At 57.3% G+C, this 24,693-nt stretch overlaps 7 protein-coding genes across 7 annotated transcripts; 5 read left to right on the top strand and 2 right to left on the bottom strand.

The window, feature by feature from the left end:
• Positions 1 to 431: 431 nt before the first annotated feature.
• F5Z01DRAFT_677871 (uncharacterized protein) lies at positions 432 to 749 on the top strand (the record flags this gene model as incomplete). The annotated part of the gene is made up of 1 exon (XM_046265402.1): positions 432 to 749. The coding sequence occupies one exon, from the start codon at positions 432 to 434 to the stop codon at positions 747 to 749; it is 318 nt and encodes a 105-aa protein (XP_046114355.1).
• A 2,238-nt stretch (positions 750 to 2,987) lies between these two features.
• On the bottom strand, positions 2,988 to 4,730 carry F5Z01DRAFT_666431 (eukaryotic and archaeal DNA primase, large subunit-domain-containing protein). The gene is made up of 2 exons (XM_046264230.1): positions 3,303 to 4,730; positions 2,988 to 3,246 (listed from the first exon to the last, which is right to left on the bottom strand). The coding sequence occupies exons 1-2, from the start codon at positions 4,634 to 4,636 to the stop codon at positions 3,081 to 3,083; spliced, it is 1,500 nt and encodes a 499-aa protein (XP_046114354.1). The 5' UTR covers positions 4,637 to 4,730; the 3' UTR covers positions 2,988 to 3,080.
• An 81-nt stretch (positions 4,731 to 4,811) lies between these two features.
• F5Z01DRAFT_666430 (uncharacterized protein) lies at positions 4,812 to 6,129 on the top strand. The gene has a single exon (XM_046264229.1). The coding sequence runs from the start codon at positions 5,302 to 5,304 to the stop codon at positions 6,004 to 6,006; it is 705 nt and encodes a 234-aa protein (XP_046114353.1). The 5' UTR covers positions 4,812 to 5,301; the 3' UTR covers positions 6,007 to 6,129.
• Positions 6,130 to 7,074: 945 nt separating this feature from the next.
• F5Z01DRAFT_375854 (kinase-like domain-containing protein) lies at positions 7,075 to 9,832 on the top strand. The gene is made up of 2 exons (XM_046259373.1): positions 7,075 to 8,797; positions 8,850 to 9,832. Exons 1-2 carry the CDS (start codon positions 7,465 to 7,467, stop codon positions 9,407 to 9,409), a joined length of 1,893 nt encoding a protein of 630 aa, XP_046114352.1. The 5' UTR covers positions 7,075 to 7,464; the 3' UTR covers positions 9,410 to 9,832.
• A 1,983-nt stretch (positions 9,833 to 11,815) lies between these two features.
• F5Z01DRAFT_375690 (uncharacterized protein) lies at positions 11,816 to 15,348 on the top strand. The gene is made up of 2 exons (XM_046259372.1): positions 11,816 to 13,646; positions 13,696 to 15,348. The coding sequence occupies exons 1-2, from the start codon at positions 12,282 to 12,284 to the stop codon at positions 15,145 to 15,147; spliced, it is 2,817 nt and encodes a 938-aa protein (XP_046114351.1). The 5' UTR covers positions 11,816 to 12,281; the 3' UTR covers positions 15,148 to 15,348.
• Positions 15,349 to 15,614: 266 nt separating this feature from the next.
• On the top strand, positions 15,615 to 17,257 carry F5Z01DRAFT_683951 (S-adenosyl-L-methionine-dependent methyltransferase; the record flags this gene model as incomplete). The annotated part of the gene is made up of 4 exons (XM_046265893.1): positions 15,615 to 15,711; positions 15,771 to 16,270; positions 16,550 to 17,119; positions 17,219 to 17,257. The coding sequence occupies 4 exons, from the start codon at positions 15,615 to 15,617 to the stop codon at positions 17,255 to 17,257; spliced, it is 1,206 nt and encodes a 401-aa protein (XP_046114350.1).
• A 504-nt stretch (positions 17,258 to 17,761) lies between these two features.
• F5Z01DRAFT_629620 (uncharacterized protein) lies at positions 17,762 to 22,147 on the bottom strand (the record flags this gene model as incomplete). The annotated part of the gene is made up of 4 exons (XM_046261670.1): positions 17,762 to 19,561; positions 19,661 to 20,686; positions 20,753 to 21,777; positions 21,850 to 22,147. The coding sequence occupies 4 exons, from the start codon at positions 22,145 to 22,147 to the stop codon at positions 17,762 to 17,764; spliced, it is 4,149 nt and encodes a 1,382-aa protein (XP_046114349.1).
• Positions 22,148 to 24,693: the final 2,546 nt, after the last annotated feature.

The following is a 24,693-nucleotide window of genomic DNA, read 5'->3' as shown; positions in this document are numbered from 1 at the left end:
TTTTACCACCCCATCCCCTTTCTTTCTCACCATCCCCACCCCCCCCCCCCCCCTCCCCGCCCCCCCCCCCTCCCCCCCCCCCCCCCCCCCCCCCGCCCCCCCCCCCCCCCCCCCCCCCAGCCCACAGCCATCGGTTGATCATCGACGCCAGGAGCCCGCGGTCAAGCTTGCTTAAGTGTCCAGGCCTTGCCGGACCCTGTGCGCAGACGCTTCTCCTTCTCCCTCCAGTATAATACTAAAGGCTCATCCTTCCATGAAACAAACTTCCTCTCCCAACAACTGGAATACGCACCCCTGATCTCACGACTCAGTTACCACTGGAGCTAGCAACCCTGAACAATACCCCCGAAACAACCAAATCCAAGCAACACTGCATCGACCTCGTCTACCAACAGACATCGTACGGTACACTATTGAAATATAAAATATACATGGTCGCTGCATCTTCAGCAACACCCGCCATCATGCCTGAACGTCCAGCAAGCCGCCACTTCGAGTCCTCGTCCTCCTGCTCCTCGTCAGACTCCGACCTCTCCAGCACATCGTCCGCATCGGCACCACGACTCAGCATGGACTCTGTCGCCGTCCAACGATCACAGGTGGCCTCTGTCGAGATCCTCCGGTGCATGCGCTGCGCGCGCGCCGTGGAGACCACCTCGACAGACGACGCGGCCACCATGGGCATGGTCCGCATCTCGCACAACCTCTACTACTGCGAGCGCTGCGCCAAGATGGTCGGCTACAAATGAGGGAGGCAGCACACCAGCGCGCCTGGAGAAAGGTCCAGCGAGGCTGGACCACCCAACTACTATGAAACAACGTACGAGGACCGAGAACGAGACCCCGGATCATCAGCATTCGGCCCTCTGAATGCACTTTTGAAAGGCACCACACCATACTGCGGAAGCCTACGACGCGCCCAAGGCAAGAGTTGCTCTGGCTGCCCACGTGCAGCCAGTCTACGCGATCATTCCCATCGACCTCCCCCCGAATTTCAGGGACGGACGGGAGGATTCCGCGAGCGGCGCTGGAGCCATCAAACCAGCTCAGATCAGCACTCCGCCGTGCAGCGCAAACACCCCAAGGACTGGATCCATTCACGACATGATACCCCTATTTGTCTTCTTTTTGTATCATCAACTTTCTGTACCATACCCTCTAATTCAATCGGGCTTGTTTTGACCTCCCGCATACATCCCTGGATGCGGAACTCGGACGCTCTCCAGCCTCACGCCAACATGAAACGCGCCGTCGTGTAGGACCAATTGTGGCAGTGCTGATGCCAGTCACAACCACCAGTCCGGACCGACAGCCGATGCGCATTTCAATCGTGTCGTCGCACACACTTGTCAACACTTTCGACATGCTCAATTGCGATGCACCTTTTTTTCACCCGCCTTGGTTTCGATACGTCGATGTTGCGCCTCGCGGACGCGAGATGCCCCAACGTCATCGTGCAGTACCCTTGTCTGCGGCACGGCCAACCGAGGAGGACGACCCACTCGCTTCTCTATTTTGGGAGATGAATGAAGACAGACACGAGTTTTCCAACATTCAAATCTTGGCACCGATGCAGAAATGCTTGCGTTTGACAGGCACGGCTTCTAGGAAGGAAAAGGGAACGCTGGATGCGATTCCGGATTGATTGAGGCAGGGCAGGCAGGCAGCAAACGTTACAGCGCATGAGAGCATGATACTTTGATGACTTATTTCTCGTATATATACATTAAGCATATTCATGGCTATTTTCTATTTTTACCACATCTTGCAAGTGAGATTGTTCTGTGATTGCCTTGTGTCGGACCTGCGGAGCTTCTGCGGCATTCACTTCCTGAAACACAGCGCCCTATTCACTCAATTCAGCTGCGATCCTACTCATGCTGATAACCTCTCTCTCACAGCGTCTTAACAAGCCTCCGTGGGACGGACATCTCCGATCACAGTTACTGCACAATCCATATAAATTGATCAATCGCGTTCGCGATACGTGATCGTAGGAAGTGGGACTCGCTCGATTTGAAACACATCCACCCACCCTCACATGGAGCGTCCCACCGCATCCATCCGAGGTTTCCTGTTTCTTAGCACAGACACATGCTAAGTAATCAGGCACTGGTCTGCCATCCTCGACCGACTCCACGATAGACCGGAAAGCGGTCATCACGCGTAACAGACCGCGGGAAATGACCGAGCCGAGATTCAAACTATACGTACGTACTCCCCTCCTCCTCGCGAGATCCCCTACGTCGGCAAAATGTACCTCATCCTCCTCATGCACAAAATCAATAATCGTATGCCGGCATCACCTGCCCCCACCACAGCCAAACCTATCAACGTTCTCCCATCGGCGCATTCTGTACGCACGACGTACGTGCGTACGTACAAGCATCTGCCATCAATGGCTAGGCTAGCCTCGTCACTAACTAACTACCCCAGCATTACCGTCGACGGTGGCTGGAATGCATGACTTGCTAGACTAGGGTCCGTAGGGGACGTGAGAAAGACACGCACCGGACCTGCGTGTCTCCGGATAAGACTGCAGACGACCTTGCGGCCTGTTGATGTCATTGATGCATCGACGGGGTCGTCACCACCAACGGTTACTATTTCACAGAAACCGTCATGCACGACAGAGGTGATGATGCTTCAGTGACCTGCTGTATGTTGATCACTGCGCCTCATTACGCCTCATGGCGTGAGCCACGACTCTATCTATCACAGTCGATCTTTCCGTGACGATCATCGCGGGGTTTCAAGTCCCAATCGTCGATGGAGTAGCGATCCTCGAATAACATCGCACCCCGATAGTGATCGCCCTCGACAACGCGTCCTCCAGTCCCTGCGCACAATTGGTGGGCGGAATCGCAGGGTGTGCGTAGGGGTATTGCAGTTGCTCGCCTCCCCGCACTGATATCATTGTGCATGTCGACCATGTCTGCTCACCATTGCGGCAATGCCGTACACCGACTGGGAGTGTTGAGGCTATTCATAGAATGTTCATTGCATTGCATCTACATGTACCGAAGACGGGGGAGTATCGACCCCAAACGCCAAAACGCCTTGATATGTGCATATCCCCATTAGCCCTCCATCTCGACATCGGCCGTTTCTTTGGCCAGGTTCTTCAATAGATAGCTTCGCTTGAAATACTCATTGGGGTGGACAATCGTCTCGAGTTGGTTCGCCGTCATGACGCCCTGGTCCTTGGCCTTGCGGATCTCCGTCTTGTGCACGTGCTCAAAGACGCTGTTCATCTTATTAGCAAACACTTAGTGAGGAAAAAGGGCAAGTAAAATACTGACCGATTGCACGCCATGTGGAACTTTTGACCATCCTTGTCCTCCTTGATACCCTGCATCACGCTTCGATCGTTCACGCCCATGCTCTGCACTAGCGTTGCCAGATTCTCCATGTTAAAATGCCTATATGGACAGCCATGGGCCTCGCCCGGGCCAGGCGGGTGTTCCGTGAGGATCTTCTGACAGCTGAATGGCGAGTAGCCACCGCCGCGCCTATTCGAATCACCACCGACCTCGCCGTACGCGTGGCGTACATTGTAGCGGTACTCCTTGTTGAATTCGTCGTCGGTCTTGTGGCGGAGCCCTTGTCGCCAAAAGACAAGGCACTCTTCGAGGTTGAGACCAATACCCTTGAGAAAGAGTGTGTACTGGAGACGGCCGTAGTGCTTGAGATGTCCATCCCGCCGTAGTGAGCGGTGGAGATTTGACATGCAGGCTGGAAAGTGTTGTGACAGGTTATCAATGTTGGCTGCCGTGATGTTAGCCCCTTCGGGGGCGGTCGAGCCAGCCATGTAGGAGGCATCGGGCGTGATAAAGTTCTTGGACAGATGGGTGAGGATGGGCTTGAGGCGATCGTCTTCGTCCAGGCGGGGCAAAGCGCGCGCGGTGAGTTCGAGCTGCTTCTCGAGCCTTGTCGTGAACTCGGACACGACCATGGACTGTTGCTCGCGACCGGGTACAAACGCCTTGCCTTGCTTGAGGAAGACACGCCGCTGCTCGACGAGGTCCGGCACGCGCTCCCAATCCACCTTGAACCAGCTCTCGTCCTCGATGGTCTTCCGCACAGGGAGCATGGCAGCGAGCTCTTCGGCGTATTGTACCTTCTCCTCCTCGCTCACTGCTTCCCACCAGTCCAGGTTCAGTCCATTGACAAAGGCTGCTCGCTCGCTCACGTCGTCGGTGTGGAACCGCATGCGGAATAGCATCGATTCGACGCGCGTGAATCGCCGACGAAGATCCTCCGTTGACGCAAAGGCAAGACGCAGAATGAAATGACTGTAGTGATCCTTCTGCCTTTGCAAGGCCAGCTTCCCGGATGCAGAACTGTTCGAGTCCAAGGGGAGGTACTTGTCCAGGATAGACTTCATGTGTGTCGCCGTCTCCGCAGGTGACTTGTTGCGAAAGGAGCACGCTTCCAGCTCGCCGAGCACGCGCAGGCGATCGATGGCCCATTGCTCGAATTGCTCCAAGGTGATGTCGGCGGTGGGCGCATCGATGTAGAAGTTGAGACGGTGAGGATACTCGGCGTGCTTGTATTGGGGCGACGCGAATTGCTTCTTGCGGTGATCGACGACATTGCGTCTTTTGGGCTCAACGCGGTCGTGGTGGCGCAACATTTTGACTCGTGGTTTTGGTTGATGGTGATGGCGATTAGAAAGAGTGAAGCGCGTAAAGGGATAGACGAGGACCGCGTCGAAGCGCGTCGCGGGGACGTGCAGGGGTCCAAAGGGAGATGGTCCGTGCGTGGCTTCACATGGCGGCGTTGCCTCATCATAGATTTGACGACTTCGAAAACCCTCCCACTATCTGTCACGGTAATTAAACCGTTTATCGCGAATGAGGAGCCGTGACCTGATACACTCGAGGCTGAACTGAAAACCCAGACGGTGTCAAGGGAGGCTCCTGCTCGGAAAGCTGAAGGTCCAGCCAGCGCCAACACTGAGCAACCACGCCCCAATAACATCACTGACTTCTCCCCCTCCACGGTGACTACAGCTTCACTTGGACAACATCCTTCACTACAATTTATCCCTCTACTCCGACTCGCCCAGTCTCTCTGAGTCCCAGAGATATACATGTACTGTCTTGTGCTCCAATCAACGACTGAAGATGCTCTTCTTGTCTCGATCATCCCGACGACTGAAGACGTGCCAGTCGACCAATATTACGCGCTCGCCTTTGGGGAGGCTCGCCACCCATCAAGCAAGCGTACAGGACATCACCTGAAGTAAAAACAGCGCGATTAAGACCTAGCCACCTTGGGGGCAGATCAACAACCATCATGGCGCCTGGAAGGCCCACCAGATCAGACAAGAACCGCACGAAATACGACAATATCCGTTGCCGTCACTGGACGTCCTTCAAAACCCCAGATGCACTCTTGATGGTCTCGTCCGGACCGCAGCCGCAATCTGCGTTGCTTAACTTGCCGCCAGACATCCTGTCTCAAATCTTCATGGCCGCCGACCCTGTCACCCGCATCGCCATGGCATTCAGCTGCCGGTGCCTACTTGCTATAGGCAACTTGCGGCCGCGCCTTCTTGTGGTGCCGGACTTGCATTATCATCGGGAGGCTTGGGCCGTCGGTAGTGCACAGAACGTAGATACGCTTTGCGGCTGCGGCAACGCGAATGCCCTGCTATGGCACGTGAGGCCTTTCAGCCGACACACGAACCGCGAAGCACCGGACCGTCGACTATGCGTTGATTGCCATCGGTGGTTTCATAGTGGGAGGTTCCGCAAGGCACATTGGCAGAGCAACGGCCAGGCGACTATGCGACGCGAGGACTTTCAGGCATGGTTGGAAGACGCGGAGGATCCAGAGGTCACGCGTGGGGACGACGGACTTCTTTCGTGGCCAGAGTTCTGGGACGAGTACAGAAACGCCGCTCGCCTTTTCCACCAAGGCTACAAGAGGCAGTGTCCTCAATGTGCGGTGCGAGCACAGGCACAAATCTTTGGCCTGGCCCTATCGGATGTGTATTGACGCAACTGGTTGATGGTTGGGTTTATCGATTTTGATGCCACACCAGCGACTGATTTCATGTTCAATTGACGATCAGAGCGTATATATTCATGGCTAGTAATCAGAGCGATGCTTTCAGCAAGATTATCAGACCCCAGCAGTCTATTTTAAGGAACAAACAGTGAAAGCCACGCCTTTAGCCTAAGGTACATGCTCATCACTCTGTCAAGGCTTACATCTCGGGACGTCTTTGCTCACCAGGCCGCACAATCTTTGGTGACGCGAAGCTCGATCTGCGGCTACACTTACAACCTGTCCAGTCCCGTTGCCCGCACACATGCATCGTCCCTCGACTCGATTGGCCCAAGGAACATGGACGCACTGGCGGGGTCCAGTGAGGGATGACGTGCGAAGAGCCATCTTTGCTGTCAATGAAGAATGCGACAAGGACCCAAGTTCTTCGCCTTGCAGTCGCGACAACTTCAGTCAGTTGCTTGCTGAAGAGTACTTGTACAAGTACTTATCTGAGACAAGCTCGTCTGTCGGGTTACCAGATTGGGAAAGGCCGGGTTGCGTTCCCACTGCGCACTGCGCAGTGAGCGTGCGCCAAGGACGGACTCACGATCAAACAAGACGAAGACGGACTGGCGGTTAGAGTTTTCACCAAAGACTGCGCTGCATTCCAGTGCGACTGTCAATTACATGGGACGCCTTGGCAAATCATCGCCTGTCTTCCTATAAGAGACCAGGATTTTGCTGCAACGTGATATTCGACGCCCCCACCGCAATATCTGCAAGTTCTTTGTCGGCGTGAATTCGAATCTTTGGGTCCCGTATCACAGTCCTGATTAGGCCCCTCCGCTAGCCGCCACAAAAAGCACTCCTGAGCTCGGACTTTTGGATTCGAATAGTAATGCAGTCAGCCATCATTTACGTACGCCCGGCTAATTATAGTCGGCACAGACAATCAAACGCCTGCGACAGCCCGGTTACGGATGGTCTCGAAGGTCTTGGTACTCAAAGTCTCGACGAGTCGACTGCAACGCTCCCAGCGCTTTCACAGCGTTGGCTATAGGCTGTAGGGCACCCGCTGCCCCAGTTTTTGTCAACCGCGACATCTCCGATTCTCAACAATCCATCCATCTGGGTTGTTTGAGCTCTCCTCCTCTCTTTTCTTGCCCTCTGATGATCTGAGTGTCGACTCAGCCCCCATTCGCGGCCTTGGCTGCGCCGTACGCCTTTGCCTTCATGCCTCTGCCATAGAGGGAAGCACTTTGCTATTGCCAACAACGACTTGCCCCCTACCTTAGCTACGGGCCATCGCCTGGAGACGCTCGATCCTCCTGACTCACGCACGCTTGAGCGTCATCCATCTGACGTCCTCCCAGCCGCCTCCGCCACCGCTGCTGCCACCACCGCAGCAGTAGTACGCATTGTCGCAAAGCCCGCACCGACTCAGCCGCTATTTCTCAACCTAGCATGGCGACTCGCCAGCCTAGGCCACAGGCCGACCAGCTCCCCCAGCCGATACAGTTCCAATCCACGACGATTGCGCCGTCGCCTCCACCGTCCTCGAACTCGACGCCAGACAACATGACCTCGGAACATCACTCGGCACCATTGCGCATACACACAGACGTGGCCTCCGCATCACCACACGCGCCGTCTCACCGGCACGGCTCGCACGGTCGTCCACCGATCAACCGCATACCATCGAATAGCAGTCTCCAGGTCTGTCGCACACCTAGTCTCAAGAGCTCGCTTGGCCAGGTCCTCAACGGCACCGCCAGCGGAGCCAGCAGCGTGGCCACGAGCCCCATCATCGCGGCCATGGGCGACATGACACCCTTGCCTAGTCCACTCATGTCCGCAGACTCGCCAGGACCGTGGAAGAAGCTCATCGCAGGCACACCACCCAGGTCGAGAGGACGCCTAGGAAGCGTAGGAGAGGATTCCGTGTTGGGGACCAGCCCTACGAAATCGCTGGACCCAACGTCGGCCGCACCGAGGCGGAAGACTTACACCGCGCTTGACAACCGCGCCGACGGCCCGCCGCCGACTGTTGTCTCCCACGAAACCCAGCATACTCGCAATCGTAGTGCGAGCGAATATGTGCCGGATCCGTTAGCCATCCCGAAGCGACACATTACAGTCTCCGGCTCGCATGCCCGAAAGTCGGAAACCAAACCCCAAGAACCGACCATCCGTCGAGAGGTCCACCTGGCCGAGCAGCGGGGCCTTACACCTGCTGTTACGAAACCACCGACACCTCCACCAAGCGAATCGTCAAACTACTCAACTTCCTCGGCGGAGAGGAAAGTCACCAGTGCTGAACTATTCGAAGCCAGAGGCCGCCACGACCAGAAGCGCCGTCGTTGGCGAGCACTGCGACCCCTTGGACAGGGCACCTTTAGCAAGGTCGTCCTGGCGACAAGCCAAATCGCAGCGACGGAGGACGAATCGACCGAGAACCCGCCCTCAAGAAAGACGTTGGTGGCCGTCAAGATATGCGAGCATGGGCCCCGAGGTGGCGCTAGCGAAGATCGTATCGAGATGAGCTTGAAGCGCGAGCTGGAGATTCTGCAGGACATTCATCATCCCAGCCTCGTAGACCTCAAGGCGTTCAGCATCGAGCCCACGAGGGCGATACTGGTACTGACGTACTCGCCGGGAGGTGACCTGTTCGACGTGGCGACGCAAGCCAGGCGCTTCTTAACGCCGGTACTGCTGAGGAGGATTTTCGCCGAGCTCGTGGGCGCCGTGCGATATCTGCACGACAAGATGATTGTCCATCGAGACATCAAGCTAGAGAGTGTGTTGCGTTGTATCCCCATAGGCCCCATGAGCCTTGCTGACACTGCCAGACGTCCTCGTCAATCTTACGCCTGCTGAGCTCGCGAACCCAGCCATTGACTGGCTCACCTACCCCAACTCGATCACCACGCTCACCGACCTCGGTCTGAGCCGACGGATCACGACGCTGGACGAGAAGCTCGAGACACGGTGCGGATCAGACGACTATGCGGCCCCCGAGGTGATCATGGGCCAGCCGTACGATGGGCGCGCCACAGACGCCTGGACGCTGGGCGTACTGCTCTACGCCTTGCTGGAAGCACGATTGCCGTTTGACCCGCACCCGGGGATGAGCGACGCGCACAGGATGCGGAGTCGAACGAGCCATCGCATTGCGAGGGTGGAATGGCGCTGGGTCACGTATGCGGACGACGAGGGCGACGGCGACCCGCAGAAGTTCACGGACGCTGGGCTCGAGGGCGCCATGGAGGTGACCGAGGGCCTGCTCAAGCGTGCGCGCAGTCGCTGGACACTGGACAAGGTCGCCAGCCGGGACTGGGTGAGTGGGGGGATACGCGTGGAAGGCGGTCTCAAGTTCTGGGAGGAAGAGGAGGGACAAGAGGTGCCGTGATGATTACTCGGACGGTGGCCATTGCGTCTTGTGTGTTGGAGTATTGGCGTCTGTTTACTTACGATCAGGATGATGGGATATACCTTATTGGCAATGGGGGAGGGCGAGGGATACGGACTGTAACACCTGGATACACACTATGCTTGCCTGGCTGCCCTTTTACGCTTCTCAGAGGGCCCCAATGGCCCGCAACACGAAAAGTCACCGACACTTGAGCGACGGTAGACGAATTATTACATTAATTGAATGAGACAGATGGCTTCATGAGTTCATTCTTGCACAGGTTTCTTGCACAGGGTAGCCGACGATGATTGCTATTTGCGCTGACGAACGTTAGGAGGGAGGTTGAACGCGACGCAGCACATGGCACCAAGAGAGCTTGGCCGAGGTCTTGGAGGGCTAATAGCTGTTACGTCAAGCGTGAACTGGTTAGGAAGGTTGTGTAAGTCTGCGCATCTGTACGTAATTAGCTGCAGAGGGAGCCGTGCGGCACCACGAACGGACGGGACAGCAGTCCTTGTCCTACCGAAGCAAGAGATGCCTGGGGACAATGCGTCGCGACAGATTCGTGCATATGTCGGGACCAACAACACCGGACGAGACCGCCCGATAAGCCATAGGCACAGTCAGTATGGCCGCGGCACCTGAGTTACGTATTGATGCCAAGAATAACGCAAGTGGAAAAGGGGCCGGCGCCGCTTATTATTAAAGAGATATCAAGGCGCGACGGCTTCACATGCTTCATTCTTCCCCCTTGGTTTAGGGTTTGATTACACGGGAGCGCCCATCTGCGCCGCTGTGCTGTATCATGCCTCCTCGTCTGTCTCAGGGTCCGTGACTCCTTGATGCCCGGCGACGATCCTCTTTCAGCTTCTCAGCTTCTGGTTTGCACTCGCCAATGGGTTTCTAGAACCCTTCTTTGCCCACCTTCTGGTTTAGGGCGGTGGCTGCCGAACTGCTCAATCAGCTGGCAGAGACGGACGGGTGGTGATGTCAGCACGGGAGACGGAGCGCGAGCACGTGCAACGATTCATCAATTTGTTCACGAGAGCGCTGTTCTTCGCAACGTAATCGATTGCTGTCCGTAGATAGGGAGCGGGCGCACGCCATACCCCTCACCAAAGACAACATGATCAATATTATGCCGGTCGTCATGAACAGCCTCACAGGAGCGTCAGGCCAATGCCTCGTTAGCGCGCTGCCGCTTGCGTTATCGAAGCTTGCCTTAATTAACTATGTACTCCGTAATGACCTTTTAAGTTGACAAGAGATGTCTGCAGTCACATGATAGAAGCTTTTCCTTTCCCTTGCTTTGCTCTGATCACTGGTTCTGACGTACTGACACCTCTTGCTCAACGTTACTTGTCTATTGCCCGCCTGGGTATGACGCTGAGCGGCTGAGGTTATCAGCGGCGGGCGATGGCTTGACGCACGATCTGGGGCCTTGGCCAATCCGTACGTGCAGCGCCGAGCGCCGTGGTCAAACTTCTAGACGGCTTCCAGAACCGCCCTCGAACCGTTCACCGTGAGTGTGTCTGTATGTGCGTATCTTGATTGACAAACAACCACCACCATCCGTCCGCGTGAGCGAGGCCAACGGCCAGGCCCCTGCTGCATCTTATCTTGTCGCCCGTCTCTGGCAGCGCAGACTGACATGGAGGCCCTGTGCGACGTAGAACGCAGGGCTATCGAGGCGGTAACGTCCCTAAGATCCGGATCCGGGCAGGAATGACTTCCGCATTGGGAAGCCGCAAAGGAAGGAACTTTTGCTGGCGCGCTTTTCCATGGCCTTGGCGTGGGAGTTTAGCGGTCGGGACGTGCCTGCCCTCTCATGTCTCTCGGAGTCTCGCTGCCTGGACAGCCTACTAGCCTGTCTCGCCTGCTCGCGAGTCGCAGGCCTCCTCTGCGCGGCGCCAGCCCCTAGACTAGATAATCTATAGTGGCTCATCTCTGCACATTGCCAACCATTTTTTTCGGGCTTGCTCGTGCCCTGCAAACACGTCAAGCGCACGTCGTCGGCTCGACTCGAGGGGAAAAGAGGGGAGCCCACGCGCCCTGGTCCAATCAGCTAACCCCCCATATCACCCAAGTCTGGGGAATGATAACGAAACTGCTCCATCGCGTGTCGATTTTCCGCCAATTTCCTCGTGTCCCGCTGCTGGGGGCGCTGCAATTCTTGTCTCGCTGGACGTTCGAGCCGCTATCTGCTCCTCGGTTATTGGCCCCTTGACCCCGGACCACACGTACTAGACTAGGCGCAAGCACGTACAGTAACTTGGGTATCGAGGGGACGGGACTGGACTGGACTGAACAGACGGGGCTCGACGGCGCTCGCTGGCTGCACAAGCGAACTTTACGACAGCCGCTCCATTTCCAATGCTCGTCACGGCGTCGTCCGTCTGTCTGTCTGTCTGTCTGTCTCGACCTCTACCTGCTCTTGGGCCCTCTAGTTTCCTTTTATCCCTCCCATACTCACGTCCAAGGCTTCTCTTATCTCTTTGCGTGCTTTTCTCCCATTCTTCGTCCACCCCGCGCCACGACAGAAGGAAAAAGATTTTTGGGTTTTGCCGTGTCGTGCGACACAATTCGTTTGGCTGGCCGTGCCCGACTCGTTTACCTCTCACTAGTCGCGGCAACGCCGTGTGTCTGTCTGAGTCTCGAGCACGCTTCTCCTCACATCTCCTCCTCCATCTGGACGACGCCGACTTTCTGTTCCCTCTTCTCACCCGACATGGGCACATTTGCAACCAGGACACTCGTTCATTGAGTTTGGGAGGCGTCCCTCCCGAGGAATGCCTGGACTGGACGCACGACGACAGGACTGTTGGTCTCGTGCCACCACCACTCTTTTTTTCTGATCTAGACCGCCGCCATGTTCAATCAGCGGCAATGGACCGAGTTGAACGCATTCTCTGCCTCATTCGGCTCCAGCAGTGGCAGCGGTGACGATGGCAAACACGGACAGCACCAGCCGGGACACCTACAACAACAGTATGGCGGTGCAGGGCAACAACCTCCTCAGGACCAGCATCAGCATCAGCAGTCACATCACCAGAATCAGCAACAATTCTTTCAGCAACCTCAGCCCGCCTCCTCTCTGCCTATCCAACAGCACTTCCAACACCAGCAGCACCAGCAGCCCGAGCAGTTGCCTTTCCAATACGAGTTCTCACCACGAGAAGAATGGCCAAAGTTCAGTTTCGACCAGGCTCCCTCGAGCCAGGAGGACTTGACGGGCGACTTTGGTGGCTCCACAAGCAATGACATGGACTGGACGCCCTCTGGGGATTTCCAGACTGACTTTGCTCAGCAGTTCCGGGCCGATGGCCATGATCTTCAACATGTCAAGCCAGAACCAGAGAGCTTCCCGGACAACGGGTCTCGAGGAAGCGGCGTCGGTCGTTTGATAGCACAGTTCGAACACAAGGACGTCCAACCTGCTCTGCCACCACGACCGGTGGGCAACGCTGCGACAAGTCCCATCACCATCGGCCACCAGGCCAATCAGTTTGATCATTTCCAAGGTGCGCCACAAGGACAGTCCTTCACTAGCAACCCGTTTCAGAGCGCCTCTTTTGCCAGCAACCGCGTGCATACCCCGAGCGATAGTCATTTCGGTTCCTATGGGACATCTCATTCCAGGGTCATGAGTCCCATTGCGACAAGCCCACCACCGGCGTCCTTTGGCAGTTTCCATGATCGCCTGGGCAGTCCTGGTATAGGCCAGTCTTCTGACCCCTTTGGTAGTCTAGACGACTTTGTGGCCCAGAGCCGCATGGGCCACGTCCAGGACACCATGATCTCGTCGCCGGCGCCAACGACACCGAGCGTCACGTCAGGCACACCTGGATTCTCCATCTGGCGACCGCCTGGCCAGGAGGAACCACAGCAGCAGCAGCAGCAGCAGAGCTTCCAGCACTACCAGCCACCCCAGCATTACTTCCAGCAGCCGCAGCAGCCCCAATCCTCTCTGCAGCGACCGGCCAGCCGAAATGTCGCTGCGAGTCCCGGCGGAGGTTACTTCCGCCCCCCCTCGTCCTCGAAAACCACGCCGACGCCCGGCAGCCAATTCATCCTAGAGCTGAACCCCGGTTCCAAAGCCAAGGGCAAAGCACCCGCCAAACCCCCCAAGCCCAAGACCCCGAAGCCTTTCCTGCCGGTGACGCAATCAGGGACAGACGTGAAGGATGAGCCCTTGACCCCTTCTCTGATTGACGTGCCGGACCTGGACGACATTGTATGTTGACTTGACGCGAATGCTGGGGCCCCAGACTAATATGTGCCAGAAACAAGAGTCCACGCCACGCCCCTCCATCGCGAGCAGCCGGGCATCACGCGAGCAGGTACCCGCCGAGGCATGGGAGGGACTCAAATCGACGATCCGCGACCTCTACCTCGTCGAGCGAAAGCCCCTGAAGCAGGTCATGTCGATCATGGCGGAAAAGTACAACTTCCAGGCGACCCCCAAAATGTACAAGACGCGATTCTCCCAGTGGGGCTTTGTCAAGAACAATACGGAGGAGGAGGTCAAGAAACTCCTGTCGATGAAGTTCCAGCGCGACGCCGAGGGCAAGGTGTCCGAGTTTGTGCGGAACGGCAAGATTGTCAACCTCGGTACATATCTCAAGCGGAAGGGTGTCACAGAGTACGATCTTGTCGATTTCGAGCTCCCGGCCAACCTGCCGTCGCACATACGCTGCCGGACCCCGACGCCGCCTCCGGCCCCCGAATGGGCCAAGGCACCGGATCTGGTCCGCGCGCAGGAACTGGTGGTGGGCAACATGCGCAAGGCTTTCGCCCAGTGTCGGCAGTGGGAGCTCGAGACGCAGAGACGCGTCGGGTGGCCGTCCATCATGGTTTGGGGTGCGCCATCCAGCGAGATGCTCACAGAGGCCAACTTTTACTTTGAGGCGGGCGACGTGGACTCGGGAGGTCAATGTCTGATGAACGCATTTGACCAGCTCGAGATCGACCTGAAGCAACTGTCACCGCAGGCTATCCTGGAAGTGATCCTCGGCATGGTGCGTCGGGATCCAGGCCTCATGACAGCGCTGTGCAAGTATGTGGGCGCCTTCTCGACAACCAATCACGACCGGGCGCATCCACTGCGACAGGTGTTCACGTGTTTATACGAGGTCCAGCAGAAACACGGCGCCGTCACGCTCTCGGAGATGCTCTGGGGCAGCATCGCGTTGATTGCGGAGGAACTGGAGGCAATTTACGGTCGGCGCCATCCATATGTGGCACGCACATGGATCGATCTGGCTGTCTTCTACGACCAAAAGGACCCCGAAAAACTGGAAAAGTTGGCCTTGGAGCTCAAGGCACTGCATCGACAGATGGAGCAGGAGAGAGACGCTGACTTTAGCGACCTGCTCGCCTTGCGGTACGCCGTCACCCAGCTTTTCTATGCGGCGGATGCCAACAGCACGGCGACCAAGCAGGCGGCCGGCGAGCTGCTGGCCGACATGAAGAAGGCCAAGCTCCTTTGCCGGGTGAAGGACGCTCGAGCGAACACGTACTGCTATCACTGCGCGGTCAAGAACGATCCTTGGACCAAGCGCTGTCGCCGACGCTACGACACGATTGTGGAGCTGTTGGAGAAGCACACGGGCGTCAAGATTCTCCCCTACTTTGAAGAGGACTTCCACACGATAGAGCACCTGCACGAGTCTCAAGAGTCGTGGGGGTCCGCCATGGCGCAGTCCAGTGCCGGCTCACGGTGGGGATTCCTGTGAGCATAGTAGCGACGTGCAAGCGCATACGAGATTATTATCGAAAAACGATCCACGAGTATATATATATGTAAAGGCTTTATGACGGATTATGCCGACATTTGTCTGGACATGGGAAGCACAGCGAAGCAAAAAGAGATCACGGTGTTATTATGGTCATTATGAGCAAGGACGGCGCCTGGCGTTCTGGAACGATAGTCATCATGGGAAGAAGACGGCGAATGCGCGCTGCGTCTGTGTATAATGTACAAATGTCTTTTGGGTCTAGACAAGGTCTAGATCCTCACTGCAATATAATTACTCCCCAATACCTCGTAAGTTGTATGGAAGCTCGAAGTGAAGTGCATGTGGATGGTGCGGCGGTGTTCGGTGTTCGGTGAAGAGATTACCGAGCCAACCCCGAGATGATACCGAAAATTTCTGGGCTTCGCGCGACGGATTCGATGCAACGACGTCCAGTCCCTTGCAAAATGCGCCCTCGCACGTCAATATCGTCCATATCCTCGCGACTATGCTTTCGCATACCGTCTGACCGTCGCACATTGACGTCAGACTTCATCTTTGAGGGTAGCTCAACCTCCCAATAGCACACTACTTCCCGCCGCGCAAACCTCCTAGCTGATCAGCCATCCCAGAAAACGACGTCGTCCTTCTCAAGCAACGCGGTCCCAAGGAGGCACGATGGCGTCTATCGCATCCTCTCCAGTCGTCCCATGACAAGTCTGTCAAACTCCACTTTGGCGCGCGCATCCCCCATGTCAACATCATCGGGCGACGCGTGCTCGACATTGTCAAGGACTCGACAGGGCTCGACGTCGTCCTCTACGCCCCCTCGCTTCCGCGATCGATCGTCCACGCGCCGCGTCATGCGGTCCCCATATACCCGGCCGACGCGCAGACCATTGTGAATCTGATGGACATCAACGTGGAGAGGCCGGACCCTGAGGACGATGGTCAGACATGCGATGAGCCCTTCGAAGTGTTCGAGGCGGGTACGGGCGCGGGCAGTCTGACGGTGCACATCGCCAAGGCACTGCATGCTGGGAATCCGGGGCTGCCGAAGGAGCTGCGTGAAAGTATAGCGGGGGCCAGGTTGAGCCTTGATGCCTTGCTCTCGCGAAGTGGCGTGGGCAAGGTCGCGCAGGCTAAGCGGGAGGAAAGGCCCGGGCGTGTCGATGAGGGCAAAGGAGAAGATGGTGAGGACATCTTGTCAGAGGGAGACGCTGGTCAAGTCTCTGCGCTGGGCACTTCATCGTCGCCAGAGGGAGACATGCAGACTGCGCCAGCAGCAGCAGAAGACGCTGTGCCTCCGTCCCCCTCGACCCAAGACCCCAAATCCCAAACATCCCCCAACTTCGCATCCCGCCTCGCAACCACGACTATTGCCTCTCTGCCTCTTCCCGAGGCGGCCAAGTCGCTCGCCGACGCCTACCTCCCCCGCCGCCGCGCCATCCTACACACCCTCGACCGCAACCCCAAGCACACCCACACGGCGCACGCCATGATCCACGGCTTCAAGAGGGGCATGTACCTCCCCAACATCGACTTCCACGCCGGCCTCATCCCAGAGTATCTCACCCAGCGTCTGGAGGAGCGTGATGGACGTCCGTTCCTGTCACGTGTGGTGCTCGACCTGCCCACGGCGTCCGAGTACGCCGAGCTGCTCATCCGGTGCATGCACGTCAACGCGACGCTGACGCTCTTCACACCGAGTATTTCGCAGATTGCGAGCTTTGAGTCCTGGTCGAGCACGACGGGACAGCCGCTCGTGCAGGATCGTGTGGTCGAGCTGCCGACGGACTCGTCGGACGAGCATGGTGTCATGGGCAAGGAGGGCGGGAGGCCGTGGAAGGTGAAGACGGTGGTACCCAAGCGGCGGGATGATGGGGCACCCCTGGTGCAGATCATGAGGCCGCTCGTGGGTGAAAGGGTGGCTGGCGGTGGGTTTGTCGGGGTGTATCGCAAGATGAGGAGGGTTCGCGGTGGTGGTGGCTTGAGCGAGGAGGATCATCAGGCTGATCAAGGTGCGGAGAGTTGAAGCACAGGCTGTATGATTACATGTACAAATCGCAAGGGACAGGATAAAATAATAGAGCATCATTGGAACATTTGACTGGTCTTGCCGTTACTTTAAATCAGGGTATCTCGATGCCAATATGCAGCAAGTGTTGTTTCGGAAAATGCCATCATAATTCGTGCCCTTTCGTGATCATCATCCATCCGAGGCCTGCCTGCACTGCAGTGCAAGGGGCCAGCCATTGCATCCCTCCAGAGAGGGCGGTCCATTATCAATATTTCGCCAAAACCTGTCCCAAGAATTCTCCAAGTGAAGGACCAAGCCGCCAGTGAACGGAATCCATCCGCCCGCCAGTGAAGAAGAAGAAGAGAAGGAGAAGCAAGCGCTATGCAGAAACAAGAACCTGTCGTCGTGATAGCAGGCGTGAGCCCTTTCAGATGTAGCAAGCAAGATGCGTGCGAGGCTGACTAGCAACCTATGCGCTGATCTTTCTGTAGATCAGTTTGTTTGTATATATGTATGTGGGCTTGCGCCAACTTCTTCCAATCTGTAAAGAAAAGATAAAAAAAGGGGGGGGGGGGGGGGTTGGGAAGCGGAATGTTACACGCTCAGGACGCGCTCGGGAGCACGGCCGCAGCAGACCATGAGCTTCAAGCTCGTGCCCAGCTCCTCGCACTCCCTCAGGAGCGCCTTGTCGTTCCACAGAGACGTAGGCTCGGACGTTGCGCTCTCGTAGCACCGGGAGTACCACCAACGACCGACACGAGACACCATTTTAGTGATGCTCTCGTCGGCGCCGGCGCTCTCATCGCTCATCATGTCAGACAAGCTCGGCTGGCCCTTGTTTGCCTTGCGGTCATGTTTCTTGATGCTGCTGCCATGGCCCCGGGTGATGGGACTGGCCACAGGTACGCCGACTCTCGCAGCCTTGACGTCGTAGAAACCGGCCGAGGCGATGAGTTTCACGAGCAGATCAGAGGCTGAGGCCAGGCTTTTCTCGCAGTCGGCGGCGTGGATGCGTTCTTTGAGCTGGCGCACCGCGCGACGGCCACGCGTACCCATGTTGTTGAGGTCAACGTCAAGTATCGACAGCTCTAGGTAACCACCGGGCTTCAAGACACGTCGAGCCTCGCTGAGAATGTTGCGGTAGTGAGATTCAGGTGCCGCCACAGGGAATCTGTACACCACTGAGGTGAAGCTCTGCGCGGCGAAGGGAAACTTCTCATCGTGAGAAAAGTACTGGACTTGGTGGTGATTCGGTGGGCTCAGGGGAAAGCTCTTGGGCGACGACGCGGCCTCGGTGGGTAGCGGCGCACGTGGCGAGAGGTTGTAAAAGGTCGCTTTGGGGTACGTCTCGGCGGCGTAGAAGGACCAGTCGTCGTTGCCCAGGCCGTCAATGACGAGTATGGATCGCCGGTGTTGGGAGCCATCCTCCGCCACAAGCTCATGGCGTACATCGCTAAAGAGCACGTGGCCAAAGGTGAGCCACTTGCTCACCGTCATGGATCCCACGCGCAGGTTGACCTGGGCGAGAGGCGTGCCGTCCTCAGAGGAGCTGCAGCTGCTGACCGAGTTGCGCTCCTCAATAGGCGACAGGCTCCTGCGGGGGCGGGCGGGAACCGACATTGGCGCTTTGATCTCGTCTTGCTGCTGTTTCTCGTCGACCTCGGGCTCCATAGGCGGACTGGGGTGCGGCTGGAAGGCATTGCGAATGCGCTCCGTCATGTCAGCGCTGTAGCAGCTCGAAGCAGTGGGTGCCAACGAGTGGGAGGAGACGACTCGATCGGCAGCCAGAGTCGGCGACTCCATGGGCTTCTCTTTGCTGAGCTTGGACTGAAATGTCTCGAGGTGGAACGGCGTGCCTCGGGAGGACGTGGCCGAGGCCGGCTGCTTGGGCTGGTCCTCGCCGAGCAGATCATCAAACTCATTCCAGACTTCATCTTCCGCAGGAGGATCCTCCGGGCGTGGGATGATGGCGGTGGGCACGCCGAGAGAGAACATGCCAGAGCTGGAGCTTGTATCGACGGTACCTTCAGAGTTCTTGCGTGGTGAGAAGCGCAAGAACTCCCGAGACTCTTCCTCATTGGAGGCCCTGGCCTGTGAGTCGCAAGAAGAGGACACATTCGTCACGCTCTCCGCCGTCTCGGCAGTGGAAGCCTCCATGGTCAGTTCCGGCGTCGAGCAGGATGGTTGCGGAGGACTGGGTCCCTTGGCGATATACTCGGGGTCTAGGTATTCGGAAGGATGAGGAGCGGATTGAAGGCTGGCTCGGAACGGTCTGGAAAAGCTCTTGGGAGACTGATCGGGTTGCCGGTTGCTAACGACCTTGGGGATCCGGCCAACTTGCTGCAGTCTGCTTGGGCGCCCAGAGCGCAAGGTCGCCGGCTGTGCAGGTCGAGGCTGCGATGCAACCGCTGGTTCGGGCTGCTTGTCCTCTACGACCGGATCGTGGAAGACCTTTTGTGCCCGGACAGCAGGCGGGCGCTCTCTTGTCGGCACTGGTGCTGGCGCTGGTTCCGGTGTTCGAACTCCGGCAGACGACAATTCCGCTGTGCTGTGCTGAGGAGTGTGGACGTAAATGTCAGCATTGCGCAAGACGTCGTGAATATCAGCCTCGACAGCCACGTCAGGATCCGAGTTGTCCATCAAAGTGTAGAATGCCGGCGGCTTCTTTTCCGCCTCAGAGGCGGGAGCGTTGACGACGGCATCCGCCTTCTTCGCTGCCTGTTTCTGCGATCGACCAAACAGATTCCACTTGCGAGGCGAGCGTTCACGCTTCACGAGCTTCTTCGGCACAGGCTGAGCGGCTGCACGGCCTCGCAGGACCTCGCGCTGCATCTCATAGTGCGAGTCATCTGACATGATACTTGTATCAAAGCTGGTCATGGGCGAAGAGGCCTTGCTGCCAGTGTTGATGGGCTGAGGTAGACGCAACGGATTCTCGGGGGATGTACCCAGGCGCTGAATTGACCGACGGTAGGCCAATGTGGGCTTCATCCGGGGACCCTCGGAGTCACTACTGTCTGACGGACGGCGGGTGGCAGGTCGTGAAGGCGAGCAACGAAGATTGGGGGATGGCCACATTGTCGTACGGTTGGCACTGTCGGTGCTAGGGCGCGGCAGACTCAGATCGCTTGTGGTCCTGCTGAGTTCGGAACTGTGGTTACGATTCTCGACAATCTCGCCCCCGGCGATAACGACGGGGTTCAAGCGATCAGCAAAAAAGGGGTCGTTGCTGACCAGGCTCTCCTGGGATGACTGAGTGCCCGCCATGCCCCTGGACAAGTTGCTACTGCCACTTCGTCGCTTCACGGCGCCAAAGCGACCGTAGCCCTCGTGGCCAGTGCCGGCTGCCGGTCCCTTCCGCAAGGCTTTCTTCTCTTTGGCTTCCTTGGGTGGACTCTGAGCTGCGGTCTTCTTCCGTCCAAAGAATGGGAACCGAAAAGACGATCCGACATTGGGGCTGGGCGTGCGGGTTGCCGGTCGTGGAGGCTCAGGAACCTTGGCTTTGCTAGGCTCTGCTGGCTTTGAAGACGAAGTAGAGGCCTTGCCTGTTGGAAGCTGGGATATGGAGGCATTTCGGGTGCGAACATGGGTAGGCCTGAGCTCGTTCGACTCGCTACGCCGTCCCTCTGCTGGAAGCGACGTAGATGACAGGTTGCTGTGCACAACTGGGGCCGGGCCGAGCAATTGCGAATGAATGTCAGGGGTTCCATCGCGGCTTGGTCGACGAGGTGTTGGAGGTTTGGTTGGCGATTGCAACGTCGGATCTCGGGTTGGGGGGCCCGCAGACTTCTGTGATGAGGTGTTGCCCGTAGACCCTGATCTTGGCTTGACAATGGTTGTCTTGACCTCGCCAGAACTGTTCTTTCGGAACTTCTGCGAGGATTTGCGAGGCGGCGGGTTGGGTACCGGCGGCGGTACGGCTGTCATGGACTTCTTATCCCTAGTGCCCCGATCACCATCTTTCACCGTCGAGCTGGAGGATGACGAGTTGGTCGACTCGCGTACAGCAGCCAAGCCTTGAGGGTCTGTTCCCATCGAGTCCATATCACTGGGGATGCTGCCGGCTCGTCTTCGGGTGACTGGAGGTCGAGTCAAGGCAGGGCTGAGCTGTCGCGGCTTGGGGCCCAAGAAGCGCGACGAGGATACCATCCCGGGTGACTGGGAAGACATTGAGGTCGGAGTGGTGTCACGGCTGTATGAGCCAGGGCCGGGGGATTCCGAGTACTTTGTGGAAGGGCTTGCGCTGAGCTGGCTACTGCTCCCCGAGAACAAAAGGCTAGCAGGTGTAGGGGGCGGAAGGTCTTGTGTCGAGAGCTTGTAAGGCAACTCGAAGACTTGCTCTGACGTTGCCGATTGCTGATGGTGCCTGTAGCGGTCGAGCTCTGGGTAGATGACCGGCGATTGTCCCAGTCCTACTCGCTGCCCCAACCCTTCCTCCTTAGGTTGGCTCAACATCGTGTTGTCTGTTGAAGGCTTCCTAGCATGGTTAGACAAGGAGTCGACTGCCTCTCTGGTCCGGAGAGGCGGTGGGTAGGAGTTCTGCGGCGGCAACTCAGGCCGTGCTATCTGTGACACTGATGACTGCTTCCGGCGCAGCAGCTGTCGGGGGGCTGCCTGGTTACTGTCGTGGGATCTGCTCGACGTTGACGATCCTGAACCGCTCTGAGCATGCGAGCCCGCACGGTTGGAAGGGTTGGTGCTTGTTGATCCCCATGATGCTGACTTTTGCTCGAGTGAGGGACGGCGTGCCGCAGCCGGTCTTCCAGATTGTCGCGGTGCTGATGTAGGCTGGGGTACTCTGCTCGGCAACTTTGACGTGGATGACATTGCCACGGGTGCATTTGTGTCCTGCGCGGTGGTCACGACCCTGTTTGCCGGTCTGGGAATGCTCCCAGGCTGGCCTGTGTCACTCGGTCTCCGTGTTCGTATCCCATCATTAGGTCGGGCGGGCAGTCCATATCCCGTTCTGAGGGATGCCATGATTGTCCACCAGCAGCGTAGTATGTCACCAACATGCCTCCGAGCCTATATAGTCATGTCAAGCCTGAGAGGGTCAGCAGTAATCATCGATATAGTGACATCCACGCACCAGAAGGATGATTTATTGCTGAGACCGCAACAAGAGCAAAAGCCAGGACGTGAGGCGAGCGTGAACGAGGATAGCAATGTAGTTGTCTAGCGTTCGGCCGTGGCTAAAAGGGCCCCTGTAACGTCGTCACAAACACTAAGCCGAGACCGTGCTGGCTCGAGGTAGTGGAGGGCTGAACGGGAGGTCTTTTGGCGCCGGGCTGGGTCTGTAGAGGATGGCCGATAGTGTGATCCTGCAGTGATTGACGCACGCCGGGCACCAAGAGGGGTTACACGAAAACGACGCTGGCTGAGAAAACGAGGAAGACAAGAACAAGAGAGAAGGAAATGGCACCACGGGGGATCGGATATACGAAAGGGACAATGATAAAGGAGAAGAAGAGGGCCTCGCGAGGCGTACGCTATAGTATTTAGACGCACAGGAGACTGAGGTTGCTGCACAATGAGTGGCCGTGTCGCCCTCGACGGGGAGCTGCAAGTACCTGGTAGTTGCAGCCAGGGGACGAATACATCTGCAGTCTGCACGCATCTCGACATCTGGAGTCGCCAATGCTTCATGCAGAGCCGTCGATGTGGGATTCGTCCAGTTCGGTCGCCTCCAGGACTTGCATGGTCGACTCGTCCAACAAGAACGAAGAGCAACCTGGTCAGGGCTACAATTGGGCACCATGGCCCGGAGGGATTGGCGGATGGACGAGGGGGGGCCCCTCGACAAGCGCCCTGTTTGGTGGGGTCCGCCTTGGTAAGGATGCGGCGCGCGTCCAGCCTCTTGTGCCTCTTCTGTCTGTCTATCTCTCGTGTCAGTGGACCTAGGGTCGAGCCGTCGACGGCAAGCGGCCCTTTCCTGACGACCATTAGAGGTGTCACCTTGGGCACATGCTTATTGAGCGGGCTATGGGGGCCATCCTCGAGTCTAGCTAGTCGTTAGTCGTGCGCTATCCTCGCGAGGCAATGGTACTATACAAGACTATCAAGCCAGCTTGTTGGCGGGCGATGCCGGTCCGCGTGCGCGTCCAGGATGGTGCGCAGCAGGTCTCAGAGTAAACGAATCCGACAGGTCAGGCTTGACTGGCTCGACGGCAGCTCTCTGCTTGCGAATCTGCAGGTCTGACTCCCATCCGCGGATCGACGACCAAGGCCCACCAGCCACCACATCCCGGCGCTTGCGAGTTGATGGTTCCCATGAGGGCGTCGTGCAGGGCAACTTGAAGAATGACGACTCTTTGATATTCCTCTCAAGTGCAATGAGAGCGGTGGAAGGCTGTCGTGTTGGTGCTTTGCTACATCATTGGGAATCATCTCGCTGCCTGCGGGCGCTGGGTTTGTTGCGGCGTGCAGTACACGATGAGGAAAGTACGACCAAGAAGGCCAGGCCAGTTCCGAAGAATCAATTTCCCATGCGCTGATTCGCCAGGCTCAGCTCCTGTTGCCCTCAGTGACATGTAATTGGTAGATATTCCTGGAATTAGGACCAGTCACAATTGGCCAGCCCTTCAGCCACAGTCGAGGCACCTCGCCTTCAACACCACCACCAGGAAGCCTGCTGGGATCCAGTCATCGATTTCGTGCCTCTGAGCTGCAGGTCTTCCACACCACATGGACCATCGCGTCGGGTTGGTAATCGATATTCATGCTGTGCAACAATCGTATCTCAGGTCCATCGTTGTTCAGGCCAACCGCATGCAATCCTGGTCCAGGGCATTACAGGACTGGATCGCCTCTGTCCCAGTGTACAGCAAGACAGACTCAGAGGCAAACTTTCTCAAAATAGCTTGCATAAAATCATGCGCAATCTTCACAACTGCACGATCGCTGTCGCTGGACGAAAACCTGGTCCAGCTGAGGTCTCTGCAGGCTGCGCCCGGTGCGACAATGCACGTTTTCCTGGGCATGGCGGACTCCGCCACACTTGAGGCTTGACGTGGCAGACGTCCTGTGGCTTGAGGTCATGAGGCTCTGTGGCTTCGACATGCTGGGCATCGAATTATCCCTGTCAAGTCACTTTCCCGGGCCCAGAAGTATCGGTACTTTGCCTTCCAAGGCATGACGATGGCGTTCTTCTGCCTCACCGACAGTTCAGAGTTTGAACATGGCCTCTGGAAGATGCTCAGATGACTGCTTCCAAAGCCTCACGATAATGACAACTCGATATCACTTTCTTTGGCGATAGCAAGGTCTCCCAAAGGGACCCAACACCCTCCGCGGCAGTCAACCCTCCTTGACCAGGGGTCGATTTTGATGATCCAGGGTCTTGCCTTGCTCATTGGCCAGCAGTCATCCCCCAGAAACCGCCCAGGATAACGCCAACGACGAATCGTCGTGAGAAGAATCACCCTTCTCCTCCTTAGATGGGACAACCATTGCGTCTGTGCTCACATTGAGCACCACTCACGTGCAGTGAGGTGGTGTCGTCGGTTGGTTAGAGACATAGCCGTGGC

The sequence above is a fragment of the Emericellopsis atlantica genome, assembly GCF_019669845.1.
Source record: "Emericellopsis atlantica unplaced genomic scaffold F5Z01scaffold_37, whole genome shotgun sequence".
NCBI classification, from domain to species: Eukaryota; Fungi; Ascomycota; class Sordariomycetes; order Hypocreales; family Bionectriaceae; genus Emericellopsis; species Emericellopsis atlantica.
Note: the sequence above shows the minus strand (reverse complement) of the source record. Positions and strands in the feature narration are given on the sequence as shown.

Coding starts and splice junctions, on each gene's coding strand:
- F5Z01DRAFT_666431 (XM_046264230.1), bottom strand. CDS start 4,636: ATGTTGCGCCACCACGACCGCGTTGAGCCCAAAAGACGCAATGTCGTC. Junction 3,247..3,302: donor TTCCACATGGCGTGCAATCG/GTCAGTATTTTA, acceptor TAAGATGAACAG/CGTCTTTGAGCACGTGCACA.
- F5Z01DRAFT_666430 (XM_046264229.1), top strand. CDS start 5,302: ATGGCGCCTGGAAGGCCCACCAGATCAGACAAGAACCGCACGAAATAC.
- F5Z01DRAFT_375854 (XM_046259373.1), top strand. CDS start 7,465: ATGGCGACTCGCCAGCCTAGGCCACAGGCCGACCAGCTCCCCCAGCCG. Junction 8,798..8,849: donor TCGAGACATCAAGCTAGAGA/GTGTGTTGCGTT, acceptor TGACACTGCCAG/ACGTCCTCGTCAATCTTACG.
- F5Z01DRAFT_375690 (XM_046259372.1), top strand. CDS start 12,282: ATGTTCAATCAGCGGCAATGGACCGAGTTGAACGCATTCTCTGCCTCA. Junction 13,647..13,695: donor TGCCGGACCTGGACGACATT/GTATGTTGACTT, acceptor AATATGTGCCAG/AAACAAGAGTCCACGCCACG.